This window comes from Peromyscus leucopus, chromosome 10, assembly GCF_004664715.2.
Source record: "Peromyscus leucopus breed LL Stock chromosome 10, UCI_PerLeu_2.1, whole genome shotgun sequence".
Lineage (NCBI taxonomy): Eukaryota > Metazoa > Chordata > Mammalia > Rodentia > Cricetidae > Peromyscus > Peromyscus leucopus.
The window spans coordinates 2,508,704-2,525,391 of record NC_051071.1 but is presented as its reverse complement, the minus strand read 5'-3'; the positions used below and the strand labels follow the sequence as shown (position 1 = coordinate 2,525,391).

The following is a 16,688-nucleotide window of genomic DNA, read 5'->3' as shown; positions in this document are numbered from 1 at the left end:
GTTCCTGCACAAATAAGACAAGAAAAGATACAATTATACCTCCAACCAGAAAATGAGAACAACACATAAAACACTCTCAAGAATAGAAACATTCGACCATAAAACAAAAAGAAATTTGAAATGACTTAATTCATATAACAATTATTCTCTAATGACAAAGATGAACCTAGGAAATATTTGAAATTCACAATATGGATGGATATACTTCTAAATAGTTAGAGGAGAGAGAAATAACAAAGGAAGCCAGGAAATGCTTCCATATTAAAGTTAGGAGAGAAATTAATGAAGCAGAAAATGCACAATTAGTAAAGAAAATTAATAGAACTGAAAGTTGGTTCCTTGAATGATTTATAAAACTATAAGCCAACAGCTAGATACTGGGCAAGAAAAGAATGAATGATGCTCACATTATCAACCCTGAAATGAACCAAGAAGCCCTGCTGCCTGAAATAACAGGACCCTAAGAAAATAATGTGAAGCGTTTATGCTCCCAAATTAAATTAAACAAATTAGGTAAATTGATAAAAAGTATATAACCACTAAAGTTTGTACAAGGAGGAACAGAAAATCAGACTAGGTTACAGCAAGGGAAAATTTCATTACTAACAAAATTGCGGTAACCTAGAAGCTGTTTAGACAGCCGGTTGTGGAGAGTTCACAGCGGCGGCTTCCCTGTCATGTACAGAAGGCACAGTCCTGAACACATGTCCTGGTCCTCTGTCTTCTGCCTGAGCACTGACAGCACAGTTAACATGCCAGTGTGGGTAGGGGAACACTCACAGGCCCCACCCCTGAGTGAAGAGCTATAGGCAATCGTGACTACAAGGAGAGGGAGAGCTGGACTTGTGGAGGGATGCGCCCCCTAATTGTTTATTCAGTGCCAAGTGGTCACCCCTAAGAGCATGTGCATACAAGCGATATTAAATAGACCCATCAAACCGTGTGTATAGTATAGAGAGACAACCAGGAAGAGAAAGGGAAGGTGACATCTTGACTGGCTTCTCCCACCCTTTTATTCGATCTAGGACCCCAGGTGCCCCCCCCACACACACACACTCAGGGTGGGCCCTCCTTCCTCAGTCAATCATCTCTGCTAACACCCTCATGAACACCCCCAAGGATATACCTCCTCGTCCCCTAGGTAATTTTAAGAACTGCGCAGTTGAGAATGGCCAATGTCCATCACAAAAAACAACCAGTAGAGACACATCTGAGATGCTGTTGGGGTGGCTGTGTTTGTTGTGGGGAAAGAAACACCCAATAGCCCAGTCTGTAGATGGTTTCAGATTGGGAAAGAATGCCAGAAAGAAAGGCCCCGAGTGGCCTGGAATTGTAGGTATCAGGACAGTGGGGGATTCTAATAGGAAATGGAGGTGTGAGGCTCTTCAGAGGGGTTCTATGAAATAAGATGAAGGAATGGGAAGGGAAAACAGGAAGGCAGGGCAGAGAGGGATTTGCAGGCAAAAATCCAGCATGTACAACAATCCCAAGACTAGAACAGAAAGGAAAAGAGAAAAAAAAATGGAATAAGCCACCCTGCCAGGAGCAGGATAAGTGAAATCAGAGAGGCTGCAGGCTGATCTGTGGGGTTTCATAAGCCACCCCAGGGAATCTTGACTTTATTCCAGGTGTTCTGGGAAGTTCCTGGAGTGCCTGAAGGGTGATTGGCTCTGTTAGGCTAAGCCATGTGAAACTGCCGCTTCTACACCAAAATCAGAGGAACACTGTCGATTCCAAATGGCTCAACCTTTTTTGTAGCTAACAGTACATTTTCCATTTGTGTTTACATGGGGGATTCTGTTTACGAGGCTGGAACAGAACGCATCATTTTTAACAAGAAGACGTCAAGTAAATCTCAAATTACATTCAGAATCAAACTAGTGAGATGTCAAAACCAGATGGAGTCTTCACTTTGAAGAGTCACATCAAATGCACATTGCCAAGGGGGTTGTGGGTCTTCGAGCTGATGGAAGGGCTGCCATGTTGCGGCAAACCCAAACTGATGAAACACCTCTAGTGTTCCATTCCGAGGGTGGAATAGGTCAAGCATCTTTTATTTAAAATGTAGCCCTCTGGCCCCTTGTGTTTACACTGTACCATTTTTTGCTATTTTTTTTTGTAGATTATAATATTACAATGTACTTTTAAAACTTGAGGCATTTGGATTGATGGGGAGTCACCTGGATTTTTTTCCATTTTAAAAATCATAGAATATCCATTTTTGACTCTTTTCTTTCATTTTTCAGTACCAGGACTTGAACTCAGGGCCTCACTCATGCTAGGTAAGCACTCTGCTGCTGAGCTATATCCCCAGCACCCCATTTTATTTGCTACCTTTGAGACAGGGTCTCCCCAGTCTGGCCTTGACTGACTCACTCTGTAGCCCAAGGAGACCTTCAGTTTGCAATCCTCCTACATCACCTTCCCAGGTAGCTTGGATTCGAAGCCTGTGCCCCCAAGCTCATCTTGGGAGGGTGTTTTTCTAGAGAGTGAGTGGATTTCAGAGCAGGTCTCAGGTGTTAAACAGAGGTGCTAATATCCCGAGTGAGCCAGCAGTCGGGAAGCACAGCTCTAGACCAGAAAGGCAGAGTTGTATGGTTGAGGAGATGTATGTGAGAGATGCAAAGAGCTTTGGAAATATTGTCAGTAAAAGGAGTTCACAGGAGGGAAACCCTGAAGAGGAGTGAAATGGGGCAAATTTTTCAGCTTGTCTGCCCCTTACTGCCACCTGCAAATTGGGAAGAAGGCCACCCATGTGGAGGAGTGTCACCTACCCAGGGTCCTCTATGCAAGGAACTCAAGGAACCTTGACTTTCAGACAAGAGTCTGGGATCCACCAGGACAACCTGTGTTCAGGAAGCTCTCAGTATGTGAGGGTCACCATCTGTCCCTTCCCACCTTTATACTCAGAGATGTCCCTCTCAAGAGAAAGCAAGGCACAGGTTTCTTTTGGAATTCAGCCCAGGAGGAGCACAGCTACCCTGACGCTCATGCCCACACACACTCTCTTTGCTTTCACTTTCGAGACAGGGTCTCATTATGTAAACCTGTGGAGGCCCACACAGGCTTTCTAGTGAGACCTTACTCAAGGTCGGAAAATCTGGGCTAGCTTTACCCTGCAGGACTGCATAATGGGATGATTTGGACATGGGTGTGGTTACCAGGTGTTTTGAAGGGTCTACACTTTGCTGTATATTGTGCTTTGATCTTGAAAGGGGGAGGTCCTCTTCACATTGTATAAAAAGCCCTTTGGAATAAACCTCGAGGCTACTGGGTATTGACCCAAGGCCCTCCCAAAACTATCCTGAGTCTCTTTCTTATCGTCTCCTTCTATCTTTCTAATACTTCTTGTTCCTCCCCACCACCACCCAAAAACCCTTCGACATGTCACAGCTGGACTCAGGTCAATTCCCACATAACCCTGGTTAGTCTTGGAACTCACTATGTAGACCAGCTTCTGCCTCTTGGGTGGAATGCTAGGATAAAGGCATGGCCACCATGCCTAGCCACACTTCCCTTTTGGCACAGATCTCCCCCTTTTCTTACTTACTTATCCTATGTGAGCTGAGGAGGGGCCTCTGGAAGCCTGGAGGCTCTAAGTTACAACCCTAAGATCACTGTGACACAAGACCATTTGCGTTTGTAGACAGGAGGCACTTGCAGTCGGCAAAGGTCCCCAGTTAGCAGCAGACGGTAGGGGCTGCACACTTGCAGTCACCTTAGCCTCCTTGCAAAATTCCTTGCGCTCTAGCTGCCTTGGCTTGGAGAGCGGGGTGGTGCATGAGCCCCCATCCCCACCCCATGCTGTCTCCTCGATGTGCAGGCGGCAGGACGTAGCTGACCAGCTCCAGTTGACTTCCTGAGATAGGAGACAGGAGCCAGCTTCCTGTGAAGAATAATGGCAGCCATCATGTCTGAGCAGTTGGAGGACTTTGTGGCTCAAGTCAAATTTAAACAAGTAAAACTGTTTGTTATTGTGAAGGTTATTAAAAAATGTTATTAAGGATGTCTGTGTATCAAGCACGATGCAGGCTTGATAAGCTCCATGTACTTGTACAATGCGAGCTGACAGAGAGCCTGACATCCCATTATTGGATTTCTGTCACAGACAAGACTATTTTTAGGTCCTTCCATGCAGGACTTTAGATATAGCCAAGAATCACTGGGGTTGAGGAGAGTGGGCAAAGCCTCCTCTCCATTTGCACCCTAAGAGGTGGTTTTGGATATGAGTCGATCCAAGGCAATGCCCAGGGCTTCACTCCTGCAGGCAACACTCAGTAATGATACGGGACTGGGTGAGCCTTCGAGATCTGTGATGGTCGTGGCTGCTGTAGTTTCTTGGTGGCCATCCTCAGAGCCATCTCCAGGTACTCAATGGCTTCTCCCTCAGGAAGATAACTATGGAAAGACGTGTTGCAGATGGTTCAAGGGACTTCAGGCTGGTGGACATCTAAGGCTTCTGGGTTCCCTGTAATGGGCTCCTGTTCCTTCCACATTTTGACTGTTATTAAACACACCCCTTCTGTGGCATGGTCACCGATCTCAGCCCTGGGTGCGAGAGAGGTAGGTTTGATCGCTCACTGAGTAAGCGGGACAGGTTTTATCTCTGACTTTCGCTCTGGAAGCTCTTCTCTGACTTCCTCCTGGGCTTTTGTCATGCCTCTGAGGTGGCTGATTTGAGGTTCATAAGCAACCCCAGGTTGGTGATGGAGAGCATGGCACATGCCCTAGGAAATCTGACCTAGGACTTTCCAGCCTCTCTTGACCTTGGGGTTTGCCCTGGAAATGTGAGGTTGATAGTAGATGCCCATGACTGGTGGGGGTGAGTGTGGAGGGATGGTCTGTATCTTTGAGTATAGGAAAAATGCAGACACAGGTCGAGTCTGGCAGATGCAGGTGGGTATCCAAGCAGTGTCACCGTAGAGAGTCCAGCTCTAGAGACACCATGGAGAGGCTAGCGTTAGACTTACATCCTAGATGCCTCACTCGCCTCTGACATGGACTTACCAGCAGCTTAGGAAATGGTGGTTGCACTCCAGGGGCCAGGTGCTAGCCTGAAAGACAGCAGGCAGGATGTAGACGTGTGCAGATGGTCCTGGAACTGATGCAGGAGATGCCAATCAAGGATTCTCCTCTTCTTAATTGTGCTCACTGCAGGTCATCTCTGCCTCCTGAGTGAGAAGGCTGTGGGGGATTCTAGGGAAGTAGCTCACACTGGTGTAAGTGCACGGCTTCTGTGATAAGAAGAATGCATCAAGGGGGTTCCTGTAGGCAGCAACAGGAACAGCATGCCCCTCCCCTGACACAGACCTTTCTTCCCCATACTTCTCTCTGCACAGCTTCCATTCCCAGGGGCCACATGGCTGGCTTGGCATGCCTCACAGTCTACAGGCACTTAGGGAATTTGTAATCTGCTCCTTCCTGAGTGTGTATGACACTTTGGAGCCAGGGCAGATACAAGCACCCAGCGCTGACAGCTAGTAGGGGGGAAAGACCAGAAGAAACAGTCAAAGAGCTGTAAACAAAGGACTCCAGAGCACTAGGCACAGACTGAGAGTCCTGGGGGTGGACTCTCCTGGTTCAACTCTCAACTCTGCCACTTCCTGGCTGTATGTATCATTTTAGGATTACTTAACGTCTTTGAGCTTTAAGACACCCTGAGATTAAAAAAATATATACATAAAGAAAACTATTTATCTGGGCTTATAGCTTCAGGGGCTTCAATCCATCACGATGTGGAAAGCATGTCAGGTAGACAGGGAAGAGCTAGCCTGTAACTGAAGGGTGTGTAACCTTTAAAGGCCATCCCTAGCAGCCGATGTTCTCCGTGGCATTTCAAGGGTTTCCTACCCTCCCCGGTTGGGGAACAAGTGTTTAAACACACAAGCCCATGGAGGATATTCTATACTCAAATCACAGCAGTGCTTTATTGTGAGCCTCACCCCATAGGCTGGTTGGAAGAACAACGTGAGCTCAAAGCATTTGAAGAGGCAGATGCTGCCTTGTCTGTGGCCTACCAGCCTGAACTGTTGTTATTACAGAGCCCAAAGTGGTCACACAACTCATCAGACAAGCCTTCTTCCAGAGCAAGAGTGAGCCCAAGCCTGTGGTTCCCAGCCTCAGCACCAGAGGCATGTTCAGAGGGCAGGCAGTTCTTTGCGATGTGGAGCTCAGCTCACAGACTACATGACTTTCACCCAGGCAAGGCTACATCTAACAAGCGGGATTGAATGGTCCCAGCCAAACTTGACAGACATCAGATTAAAAAAAAATAATTCCTCCTTTGACTTGTTATGCCACCTGGGTGAGTTCACATAAACGTACTATTTACCACATTAAGAACTCAGTGGGAACCATTTCCATCTGGCTTCTGTACCAAGAAAAACGTGTGCCATTCGCTGTCCATTTCAAGATAGCCAGAAGAGATGATTTCTGCTTCTAACACAGAAATGGCAGATGTTTGTGGTGACAGACATATAAATACCCTAATTTGATTGTACATTGTCAAATGTCACATTGTAGCCTGTGAGTTAAGTGAAATTACAATTTAGTAAAAAGTGCATGCTTTTCCTAAACAGTTCATCTATTTCCCTGTCAACTATGAGTTAGGACACGGTCCATGTTTCTCTTTACGCTGGGCTCTAGGGAGGCTTCATGCATTTTAGGTCCATTTCAGGCAAGCAGAAGGGATCTTTGGACATGAATTAGGGATGGTTTTATCTACCTCTATTTTCTCAAATTTCTTTTTTTAATTTTTAAAAATTATTTCATGAGTGTTTTTTCCTGCATGCTTGACTGTGCCGCACATGTGTGCTGTACCCTCAGAAGCCAGAAGAGGGCACCAGATGTCCTGGAACTGGAGCTACTGACAGCTGTTAACAGTCGTGTCGGTGCTGGGAATGGAACCCAGGTCCTCTGGAAGAGCAGCCAGTTCTCTTAACTGCTGAGCCATCTCCCCAGCCCCCATCTTCTTAAGTTTCTTATTTATTTATTTTTTTTAATTTTTAAATCTTGTTGTGTTATGAGTCTTATAAGTCATTTGCTCCTTTTAGGAGCAAAGTGGAAACTTAATATATTTGATAATGATAATAATAATAATAATAATAATAATAATAATAATAATAAAGTCGTAACTAGGGCAGTGGCTCAGTTGGTAAGAGCGCTTGTTGTGTAGGTAGGAAAGCCTGAGCTCTATCCCCAGGAACAATGTAAAAAAAAGCCATGTGTGGTGGTGCACACTTGTAACCTCAGCATGGGGAAGTGATGAGTGGGAATCCCTGGGATTTGCGGACCAGTCAGTGTAGTTGATCAGCAAACCTCAAAATAATGAGAGACCTTGTCTCAAAAGCCAAGATATATAGCACCCAAGAAACAACCCCTGAGGCTGATCTCTAGTTTTCATATGTATGTGCACACATGGGTACATGTGCCTACACACACAATAACGACCATTGCCTTCTTCACACTGGCCTACTCAGCAGCCAAGCCAGGGTGAATAATGTCCTTACACCTTCCAGCTATCTTTGTGCTTGGAGGAGAACCCAATTATCCAAACTTCTCAGAAGGTCGGTGTCACTGTGTGAGAGCACACTCTCTCATCCGGCACCTTCATCATTTCCATGACAATATGCAGCATTGTGATGTGGGTATAATTACCATTCTAGTGCAAGGCAGGGCACAGAGGACAATGACACAGAGCCACAGAACAGCAGAGATGGATGGAAGGTCACACTCTGTTCTCAGCAACAACTTTGAGTCTCCTTGGGAAAGCCAGGTCAGTGGCCCGGAGCAAAATACAGATCTGTAGCACAAAGCAGCCCAGGCTTGAATTATTGCTTACATGACGTTCTCTTGGCATTTCAGTTGTCTCCTTTAGAATTTGTCCTGGTCTGCAAGCTTCCCCCAGAAAACCAACATCACTTCTCCTAAGGATTCTGCTAGAATGTGTAATGAGATTCCCTTTGACAGCCCAGCGGTGACTGGAGAGCACAGAGTGTGGGGGGTATGCTGGCTATTATGTGATGTTCTATGGTCCATCATCTACCAGAATGTAAATTGAGTTTACATGGAAGACATGTCATCCTCTTCAGGCTCCAAAGGCCTTCCACACAATAGCAGATACACAGGAAAATACACACACACACACACACACACACACACACACACACACACACACGCGCGCACGCGCACGCGCACACATGCATGCATGCACACACATGCATGCATGCACACACAATCAGGTGGCTCTTTTAGTTCTGCTTGGTGTGAACATGTTCCCCAAACTCTCGTGTTGGAAGTTTAATTCTCAGTTATATGTTGATGGTATTCCCAAGCCAGGCCTTTGGGAAGTAATTAAAGGTTAAATGAGTTTGCGGATACAGCTGCTGTGATGGCACTAGTGGCTTCATAAGAAGAGGGAAATGACAGCTGCCAGCAAGCTCTGTACTTAAGGGGACAGCCTGGTCTGTCATGCCTCATGTTGTGAGACCGTCCCTGAAGGTGCCTGAGCATTCTCACATCGTATGTGCTGGCCCTTCTATCCTCCTGTTTAAAAATGAGTTCAAAAAGTTTCCCCTTGGTTCAAAGAAAAAAAAACAGTTAAAATTAAATACTACTTGAAGACCTAAAGTCTTGAAAAAAATCAAGATATTTCCTGCTCACATTCTGTGGCCAGCTGGGCCTCACTGAGTAGTCCTTCTGCTTCCTGTGGGGTTAGCTAGAGCATCCTCACACCCAGGGTGGTTCGTACATGGCTGGTCTTGGTGGTAGCTGTCAGTGCTGGATAGTAGCTGCAATCACTGCCTAGTGAATATTGGGTTGGGATCTGGCCAGATTCCAAGAGCCAAGAGCAAAAGCTGCCAGTTACCTTAAATGCCTGGACTTGAGTTACAGAGCATCGCTGTGCTCAGGGGTTCTGGGAATGAACTCCCTGTGAGGAACAGTGGCACATGCAGAGGATGTGGGGATTGCTGGGGAGAAAGACTTCTCTTCGGAGCTGGGGACTACAAATCCTGACAGCATATGTTAATCAGTTTCTCATGGCTGTGACAAAATGCCTGAGCTGGTCAACTTTAAAGGAAGAAAGGTTTAATATTGGCTCAGTGGTTCAGAGACCTCAGTCTGTGGTTGCAAGGCTGTTTTAATAGTGTAACATCCTTCCATTCTGTTCCACTTCCTAAAGTTCCACTACCTTCCAATCATGCCACCAAACCCCCAACACATGGGGGAACCTCCCAGATACATGCTACAACAGCGTGGGGTTAAAGCCTAAGCTAAAACCAGCTGCAACAACATAGGAGAGTCTAGCCAGTTAAGTGGCTGTCTTCTGTCTGCCAGACGGAGGGTTAATGTTGGAACTCAAACCTGCCTTAATGAAGAAATGAAATGACCCCATGGTGCAGAGGCAGTGTGGGATTGGAAAACCTTCTGCCTGCTCACCTCCCATAGCATTGTGCCATAGTTGATATCAGCATCCTTCCGGGCCCCAGTCTGCCTTATTGTAAAGTGGAGTGTTGGCCCTGAGGATATTAGCGATGCTTCCATCCCTAACCTGTGTCCCTCTGTGTTCCTAGGTACTCCTTCCAGGATGAGGAAGACATGTTCATGGTGGTGGATCTGCTGCTGGGCGGAGACCTGCGCTACCACCTACAGCAGAATGTGCACTTCACAGAGGGAGCTGTGAAACTGTACATCTGTGAGCTGGCCCTGGCTCTGGAGTACCTACAGAGGTACCACATAATCCACAGGTAACACTGCCAGTAGGAGGGATGTGAAGGGTGGCCGTGGTAGAAGAGAACTTGTCCCGGTGTGGCTTAGAAGCTGCAGTGATGGGGACAACAGAAGGCTGAATGGCTTTGATGCTCTGTACATTCCCAACAGACAGCAGACCACCATGTTGCCTGAGTGGAGATGGACCATGACCATTGTCTGTCCACCATTCTGTTCCATTGGGAGAGTGCAGCTGGTCTTGGCTTCTCTATCCAAAGGTGTTTGGGGGTGACTTCAAGAGAATGTGACTGAGACTGGAGGAGAGATTGTGACATCAGAGGTTGCCTGGGACCCCTTAGAATCTAGCTCAGAGTCCTTAAGGCCCTCTCATTCCATATCCATTCCCAGTTGCATGTGTAACACCAGCTGGATGTGACACCCAGGAAGACTGTCCACGTGAGTGTCACTCCAAACAATCAAATGGAAAAAGTGAAGAATCAATGGGCTCTGGAAACTTCAGATCCGCAGGGAGGCAGCTTTGCCCTCCTGAGCTGGGAGTGACGAGTCCACCCTTTCTGTCCTTTGAAATCAGCGCTGTGTGTTCCAGAGTCTTTCTTCCTCTTGGGCAGTCGCTGCTGTCTTGGGCTTTAGGTAAAAGCTTGCCATGTCTGCCTCTGTGGGGGACCCTAATCTTCCTGCCTGTCTCCAGCCACACCACAGTGAGGAAGTGGAGTTGGTTTGCCAAAGCAGCAGTTCAGAGAGGGGCTCAGGACAACCGTGGTTGAATTCATTTTGTCTTCTTATGGCACGGGGAGGAAGTGGAGGAGGGGCTTTAACTGTTGTCACCTGTGGTCACATTGTGTCCTTATTAAGAAGTTTTAGTTAAAAACCTGGAAAAGGCAAGGACTTGGACTTCTTGGTCATGAAGGCAGATTAAACACTCCCACCCTCCCAACCCCCCCACAGGAGTCGTGCCCCCCCCCCAAAACACACACACATCTCTCTTTATTGCCCCTGCCCCTGTTTTTGGCTTTTTTGAGACAGGGTTTCTCTGTGTAGTCCTGGCTGTCCTGGAAATCACTCTGTAGACCAGGCTGGTCTCAAACTCACAGAGATCCACCTGCCTCTGCCTCCCAAGTGCTGGGATTAAAGGTGTGTGCCACCACCATCCAGCTACATTTTTTCCCTTTTAGAATCCCATTTAAATGACAAGAAGGAATGGGTTTTTTGTTTGTTTGTTTTTAATGACAAATTTATAAGGATGAAAAAAACTGACAAGACCATCACAAGAGACTAGAGAGCCAGGAAGATATGGAGAGATAAAGGACACAGGACAGTGGATACAAAAATTAAGCTGTAATTCTCAGGAAGTCAAAACTGCTGGACACCACAGAATCCCCACAATGCTCAGCCATCCACAGCAATGGCTATGGAAGGAGGCGAGGGGAGAAAACAAGGCTGGTAACCTCCGGGAAGTACTGAGAATCAGGGAGCCTTGGTTAGCACAGTCGCTCTCACTCCTGACCGGGCAACAAACTGAAGGTGAGTCCCAAGAAGAGAGCAGCAGGGAGCGGCTGGGCCGATGCGCATGCCCGTGTGCAGTCCTGCCATCATAGGGCGGCAAGATCTCCTAGATGTGCACCCAATGCTGAAAGAGAATTCTGCCTGTCCAGAAGGGGTAGCCAGATGCTGCCGCGCCCTTCATTCCCCAAGCAGGAAACACCAGTGACTTCAGTGGGAATGGATTGAGCCAGGAGAAGAGATTGTGACCTCAGAGGTTGCCTGGGATACCTTAGACTCTTAGAGTCCTTAAGCCTCACCCACTCCTCATTAGTTCCCAGCTGGATCCTAACAACGAAGGGTTATCAGATGTCTGGGGAAATCTTCCAGTGTTACAATCTGAGCACCAAGTGGAAGGCCCGTGAGATGGCTGGCTAGGTAAAGGTGCCTCTGCTAACCTACAATCTGAGTTCAGTTTTAAGGACCCACGTGATATCAGAAGAAAATGAATGATCTCTCTCTCTCTCTCTCTCTCTCTCTCTCTCTCTCTCTCTCTCACACACACACACACACACACACACACACACACACACACACACACATGAATAAGTGTAATTTAAAAAGAAAAATAACAAGCAAATAAAAAAGTTAGTAACAGGGGTTCTAAAAACATCAAAATAACTATAACCAATATTCTAGATAATAGAGTATTTTTCAGTGTGTATTTTTTAAAATTCAGAAGTATTTAAAATCTCTGGAATTGAGTTGGTGAGAAAATAAATTTATTTTTTAAAACACATTGATTAAAAAACGGGACAGCCTAGGGGCAGCATCCACTGGAAGCTTGCTGCATTTCTGCGTTTGGTGACTCATCAGCATCACCTGAAATACAGCACTCCTTTGAGGGCTGGTAGGACTGCTCAGTGGGTAGGGTACCTGCTGCCAGGCCTGACAAGCTGACTTTAGTCTCCAAGATCCACATGGGACAAGGAGAGAATTGGCTCCTGGAAGTTCTCTCTCTCTCTCTCTCTCTCTCTCTCTCTCTCTCTCTCACACACACACACACACACACACACACACACACACACACACACACACAGAGCATGCATGCCTGTGTATGCATGCACACACATTAAATTAAAAAGAATGCCAGATTCTGTGGCACATAGCTTTAATCCCACTCAGGAGGCAGAAACAAGCAAATCTCTGAGTTCAAGGCCAGCCTGGTTTATACAGCCAGCCAGGACTACAAAGTGAGACCCAGTCCCAAATATTGCTAATACTAATTAAAACTAATACCACTTCATCAAGAAAACAGGAAAGATGAGTGTGTCTGAAGGACTGAGAAGAAAGTCCTTCAAAAGCCCATCCTCAGTAGTAGAAGACAGCTGGAGGTGTGAAACCTTGAGGGCAGAGGAGTTTATCCCACAGTAGAGTTCAGCTACAGTTACAATCTGAGATAAGGAAGGATAAGAGGGGTGGGACAGGGGAAGAGACTTTGCTGTGTTGTAACAAAGTGTCTTAATGTTTTCATGTACACCTTGATACAGTAGTGAAACAGGAGGTGGAGGAGAAGTTGGAAGAGAAGATGGAGGAGGAGAAGGAGAGGGGGTTAGCAGAATACTAGAGATTAATCACTGACGGCTGTGGTGCAAGAATTTCACCATACTAGCTTTTAAATGTGGTAGTTCTGGGGTCTGTGTCCGAGCACCCCACTTTTGATAAAGGCTGCTGGGGTGGACGTACCTCTGTTGACTGGCCAGGCATCTTTGATGATAACAAGAGGAATTCTTTGTTTTGTGTTTCAGAGACAATCCCACTGTGTAGTACAAGCTAGTCTTGAACTTAGATCCTCCTGCCTCAGGCTCCTGGGTGCTGGGATTGCAGGCCTGCAGACCTGTACCACCACTCCATGCTCAAGGAAAGAGCTCCTACATACAGTGATTGGGGATTCTTAAAACCTTTCCTTGTGCTCATTGTGTGGAGTAAATGATCTCTTCTTCCCAAATCTGCACAGAGTCTTGGGGACACTGAGAACATAGATCCTGAAGTCCCAGAGTGGGACAGGAGCAGGTAAAACAGAGAACAGGACTGTCTCATTACAATGCTACTGAGCTTCATGAAGACCACCCCCCCCCCCAACTGCTCCCAAGAGAGCAGAGCAGCAGCCACTCCATTGAGTGCCCACAGCGGCCCTGCTCACACCTTAGGGAGGGCTCTCCTCTGGTGGCCCTTGGAGACAGAAGATGAGTAGAACTTTAAGCTCCCAGGAGCAGACATTCAGTGTTATTCCAGTATAGATCCTGGAGCACAGCTGGTATTTAATAAATGCATATGCTTTGAGTGAATGACCTAAGGAGACCTGAGGAATTGAAATCGTTTGCTCAGGCAGAGGATTTTCTCCCTGGCAGGCTCCTCAGTAAACCAAATACTAGGGTCCCATTCAGTCAATCAGCTGGTATTTAACAGCACTTTCTGTGGGCCAGATAGTGTACTGGAAATGCATACACTCATAAATGCATGGCCTCCTTCTGTACTTAGACATCGCTGAGTGCTCCCTGGGCACCCCCGGGTTCAGAGCAGTCTCCGTTGGTTCAGAAGTGTTCTGCTGAAGCCAGCTCATAATCCTAAGACACCAATAAGGAGGGTAAGATTTGGCCGTGAGAATTAAGCACACTTTGGAGAAGGGAGGATGCCTTCAGTGTGCTTTACCTAAGTGGAAAAGAGGGCATTTGCTGGTGTGAAGCATTCCAGAGAAATGTTCTCTGAACAGCCTGAATGTGTGCTTGCTCATGGTAGCAGAAGTCATGGCAAGCTGGCCTCTGGAAAGACATCTGTAAGAATCAAGCCCCTTTTACATATTCACTGGCTTTGAACAGCAAAGTTCACTTACTGGAATGGAGTCTGAAGGCTCCAGCCTTGCTTGCTTCAAACTAAGGGCTGTTTGGCACAGCGCCCACTTACAATAACCAATCATTTGAGAGTAACCCAAGAAGGACATTGCCTAGTACTATGCTCACCCTTTTAAGAGACTATGAGATTCGGGTGCATCGGTGGATGATGCTTAATCGTTTTATACAATTCAGAGAAGATTACAGCTTATCAATTGCTTGGCTATGTAAAGAAAAGCCTGCCTGCTAAGCGGAGAGCACCAGGAGCCGCTTCCTGGTGCGTCAGGATTGGGGAGAGATTTTGTGTGGTTTCCCTGCTCTGCCTCTTCGATTTTGAACTTCACTTTAATGAGTTGTCATCTCTCCGATGGAGCGGAGCAAAATGAGCCTTCCTGCTCGAGGAGAAGTGAAATCTTTAGACATCGACGGCATGGCTGGCATGTGACCACCTTGGCTTAGCCAGCTGGGACTGCGCAGCTTCTCTCTGCCTCCAGTTTGCTGTCTTTGAAATGGGCTTCTGAGACGGCAGGATGCAATGTTTAATGAAGACCACGTGCCACATTTTGCATAGATTTTCCTGAGTCCTCAATAAGGTCAGTGATAAACACAGGAGAATCCTCCTATTCAGTATCTCCAACTGTCAGGAAAGCCACACTGGGAGCATACCTCACTCCAAGTCAGAATAGACTAGAAAACAAATAACAAAGGGCATGGCATGAGGCTGTGGTCAGGAAGGAGAGAGAAAGACAATGGGAAACCCTTATACACTATCGGTGGGAATGTACTTTAGTCCAGCCATTACGAATATTAGGGCAGAGGCTCCTCAAAAATTAGAATTAGATCTACCATGTGGTTCAGCCATACTATGCCCTGGGCACATCTTGGGAGGTACTTAAACCCCCAAGTTTATTGTTGTGCTGTTCACAGTAGCCAAGAAATGAAGCCTGCCTAGATGTCCATCACCAGAAGAATGAGTAGAGAAAATGGGGTGTATCTATACAATGGGATTTATTCAGCTGTGAAACAGAACTGCCATTCACAGCAGAGAGAGGCAACTGGAAATTGTCATGCAGAATGAATCAAGCCAGACTTGGTGTTGAAGGTCCCACTCAGATTTTCTATAGATACAAAACAGCATACATGTGTATAGACTACGGAAGTGAATCAAAAATTGTCTAGAAGAACAGGGGACCAGGGAGGGAGAGAAAAGGAAAAGGAAGAATGGGGAATGGGAGGATTATATTGTGTTCAAAAATATTCTTATGAAACCCACCCATGTGTGCTATTAAGACCTCCCATAAGAAACAACAATAATACAATAATTCATCAACATTAAACAAATGTTGTTGAATGACCTGTTTTTATAGCCTTAGTAGCTCATTTCCTCTCCCACAATTGTACTAAAACTAAGTGTCCAATCATGACACTTAAGACCTCCCCCTAGTTATTCCTAATTATCTGTTGTTTGGAGTCATAGTAATTTTTTTAAAAAATCATATATATAAAATGAGGTCCTGTGGACTGTCATTTAGGATGGAGATTCTAATTGTATTTCAAGGGTAACTTATTTCAAAGTGCAGGGCTACAGTCCTTTGTTCCTGGGCAGCATTCTGAAGATTTATGGCTTCGTGAGGACTGAGAAGTGAGATACACGAGAATCCAATTTATCCTTAGAAGGGTTGTCCCGTCCCCTGGGTACAAATTGTATCTGCAATTGGGTAGAGAGTGTTTATGTTAGATAATAAATTTTTGAAATAGGGCAGGTCTCAACTTCACGACAAAGGACGTGGGTGAAATCTGGGAGCAGAATGTGGGAGCAGAAAAACAGATCTTTGCAAAAGCCCAATGAATTAGAGGGTAATTCACAAGAAGATGTTCTGAAGGAAGACAGAGAATGAGGTGGCCGGAAAGCAGGTCAGCATTTTCTGAAATGTCAGCATGCTGCGAGAACACAATTCTAAAGCCTTGTTTCTGTGATCACTCCATGGATGAATCCTTCTCTGAGTGGAATCTTCTGCATCTTTATACTTGCCATTCAACACACCATGATGGCGAAATCTCAAAGCTTAGGAATTAAGACAGAGACAGTTAGACTCCCCCCAAAAATGTACACTTGAGAAAATACAGCTTTTAAGGGATAATTCCTGAGGCTATTCAAAATAATTGCCATATTGAAGCCCTTACCACCACTTGCCAGGACATACATGTCTGTAGGGGCACATGTGTACACGCTTGTGGCATCATGCATGCAATTTGATGTAGCTTCTCACACCTCCATGTTAAAAGTGGGGGGAATGCAAGGATGAGATAAATGTGGATCATAAGAGTTGAGGGGGGCAAAGTGCTCTTAACAGTCTAAGATGCGGGGTGTTATATATGCATACCACTTGCCTAGGCTGGTGGAAAAACCAGTCATGGAGCTATGAGGAACATTTTGACTAGTGAAGTTGGTAGTAGATGCTTTCCAAAGTGAAGAAATGGTTCAATTGGGGGGTTGGCAGGTCTTTGGACCAATGAATGTTTTACTTGTACTTATTTCAACCCACCTTATGCAGAACCTTGGGTTCAAGGTCACCACGTGTGGGCTTC

General features: G+C 46.1%; 1 protein-coding gene across 2 annotated transcripts in view; it reads left to right on the top strand.

Moving 5' to 3' along the window:
* Stk32b (serine/threonine kinase 32B) overlaps positions 1-16,688 on the top strand; it is a 250,839-nt gene that overhangs the window by 156,129 nt on the left and 78,022 nt on the right. Inside the window, exons 1-2 of one of the 2 annotated variants that reach the window (XM_037208892.1) lie at positions 7,705-7,774; positions 9,573-9,746. In XM_037208892.1, the coding sequence (XP_037064787.1) occupies positions 7,719-7,774; positions 9,573-9,746 (230 nt within the window). In that variant the 5' untranslated portion in view covers positions 7,705-7,718. Of the gene's footprint in view, positions 1-7,704; positions 7,775-9,572; positions 9,747-16,688 lie in introns of those variants that run through there. The other variant, XM_028882359.2, reaches the window with a different exon arrangement.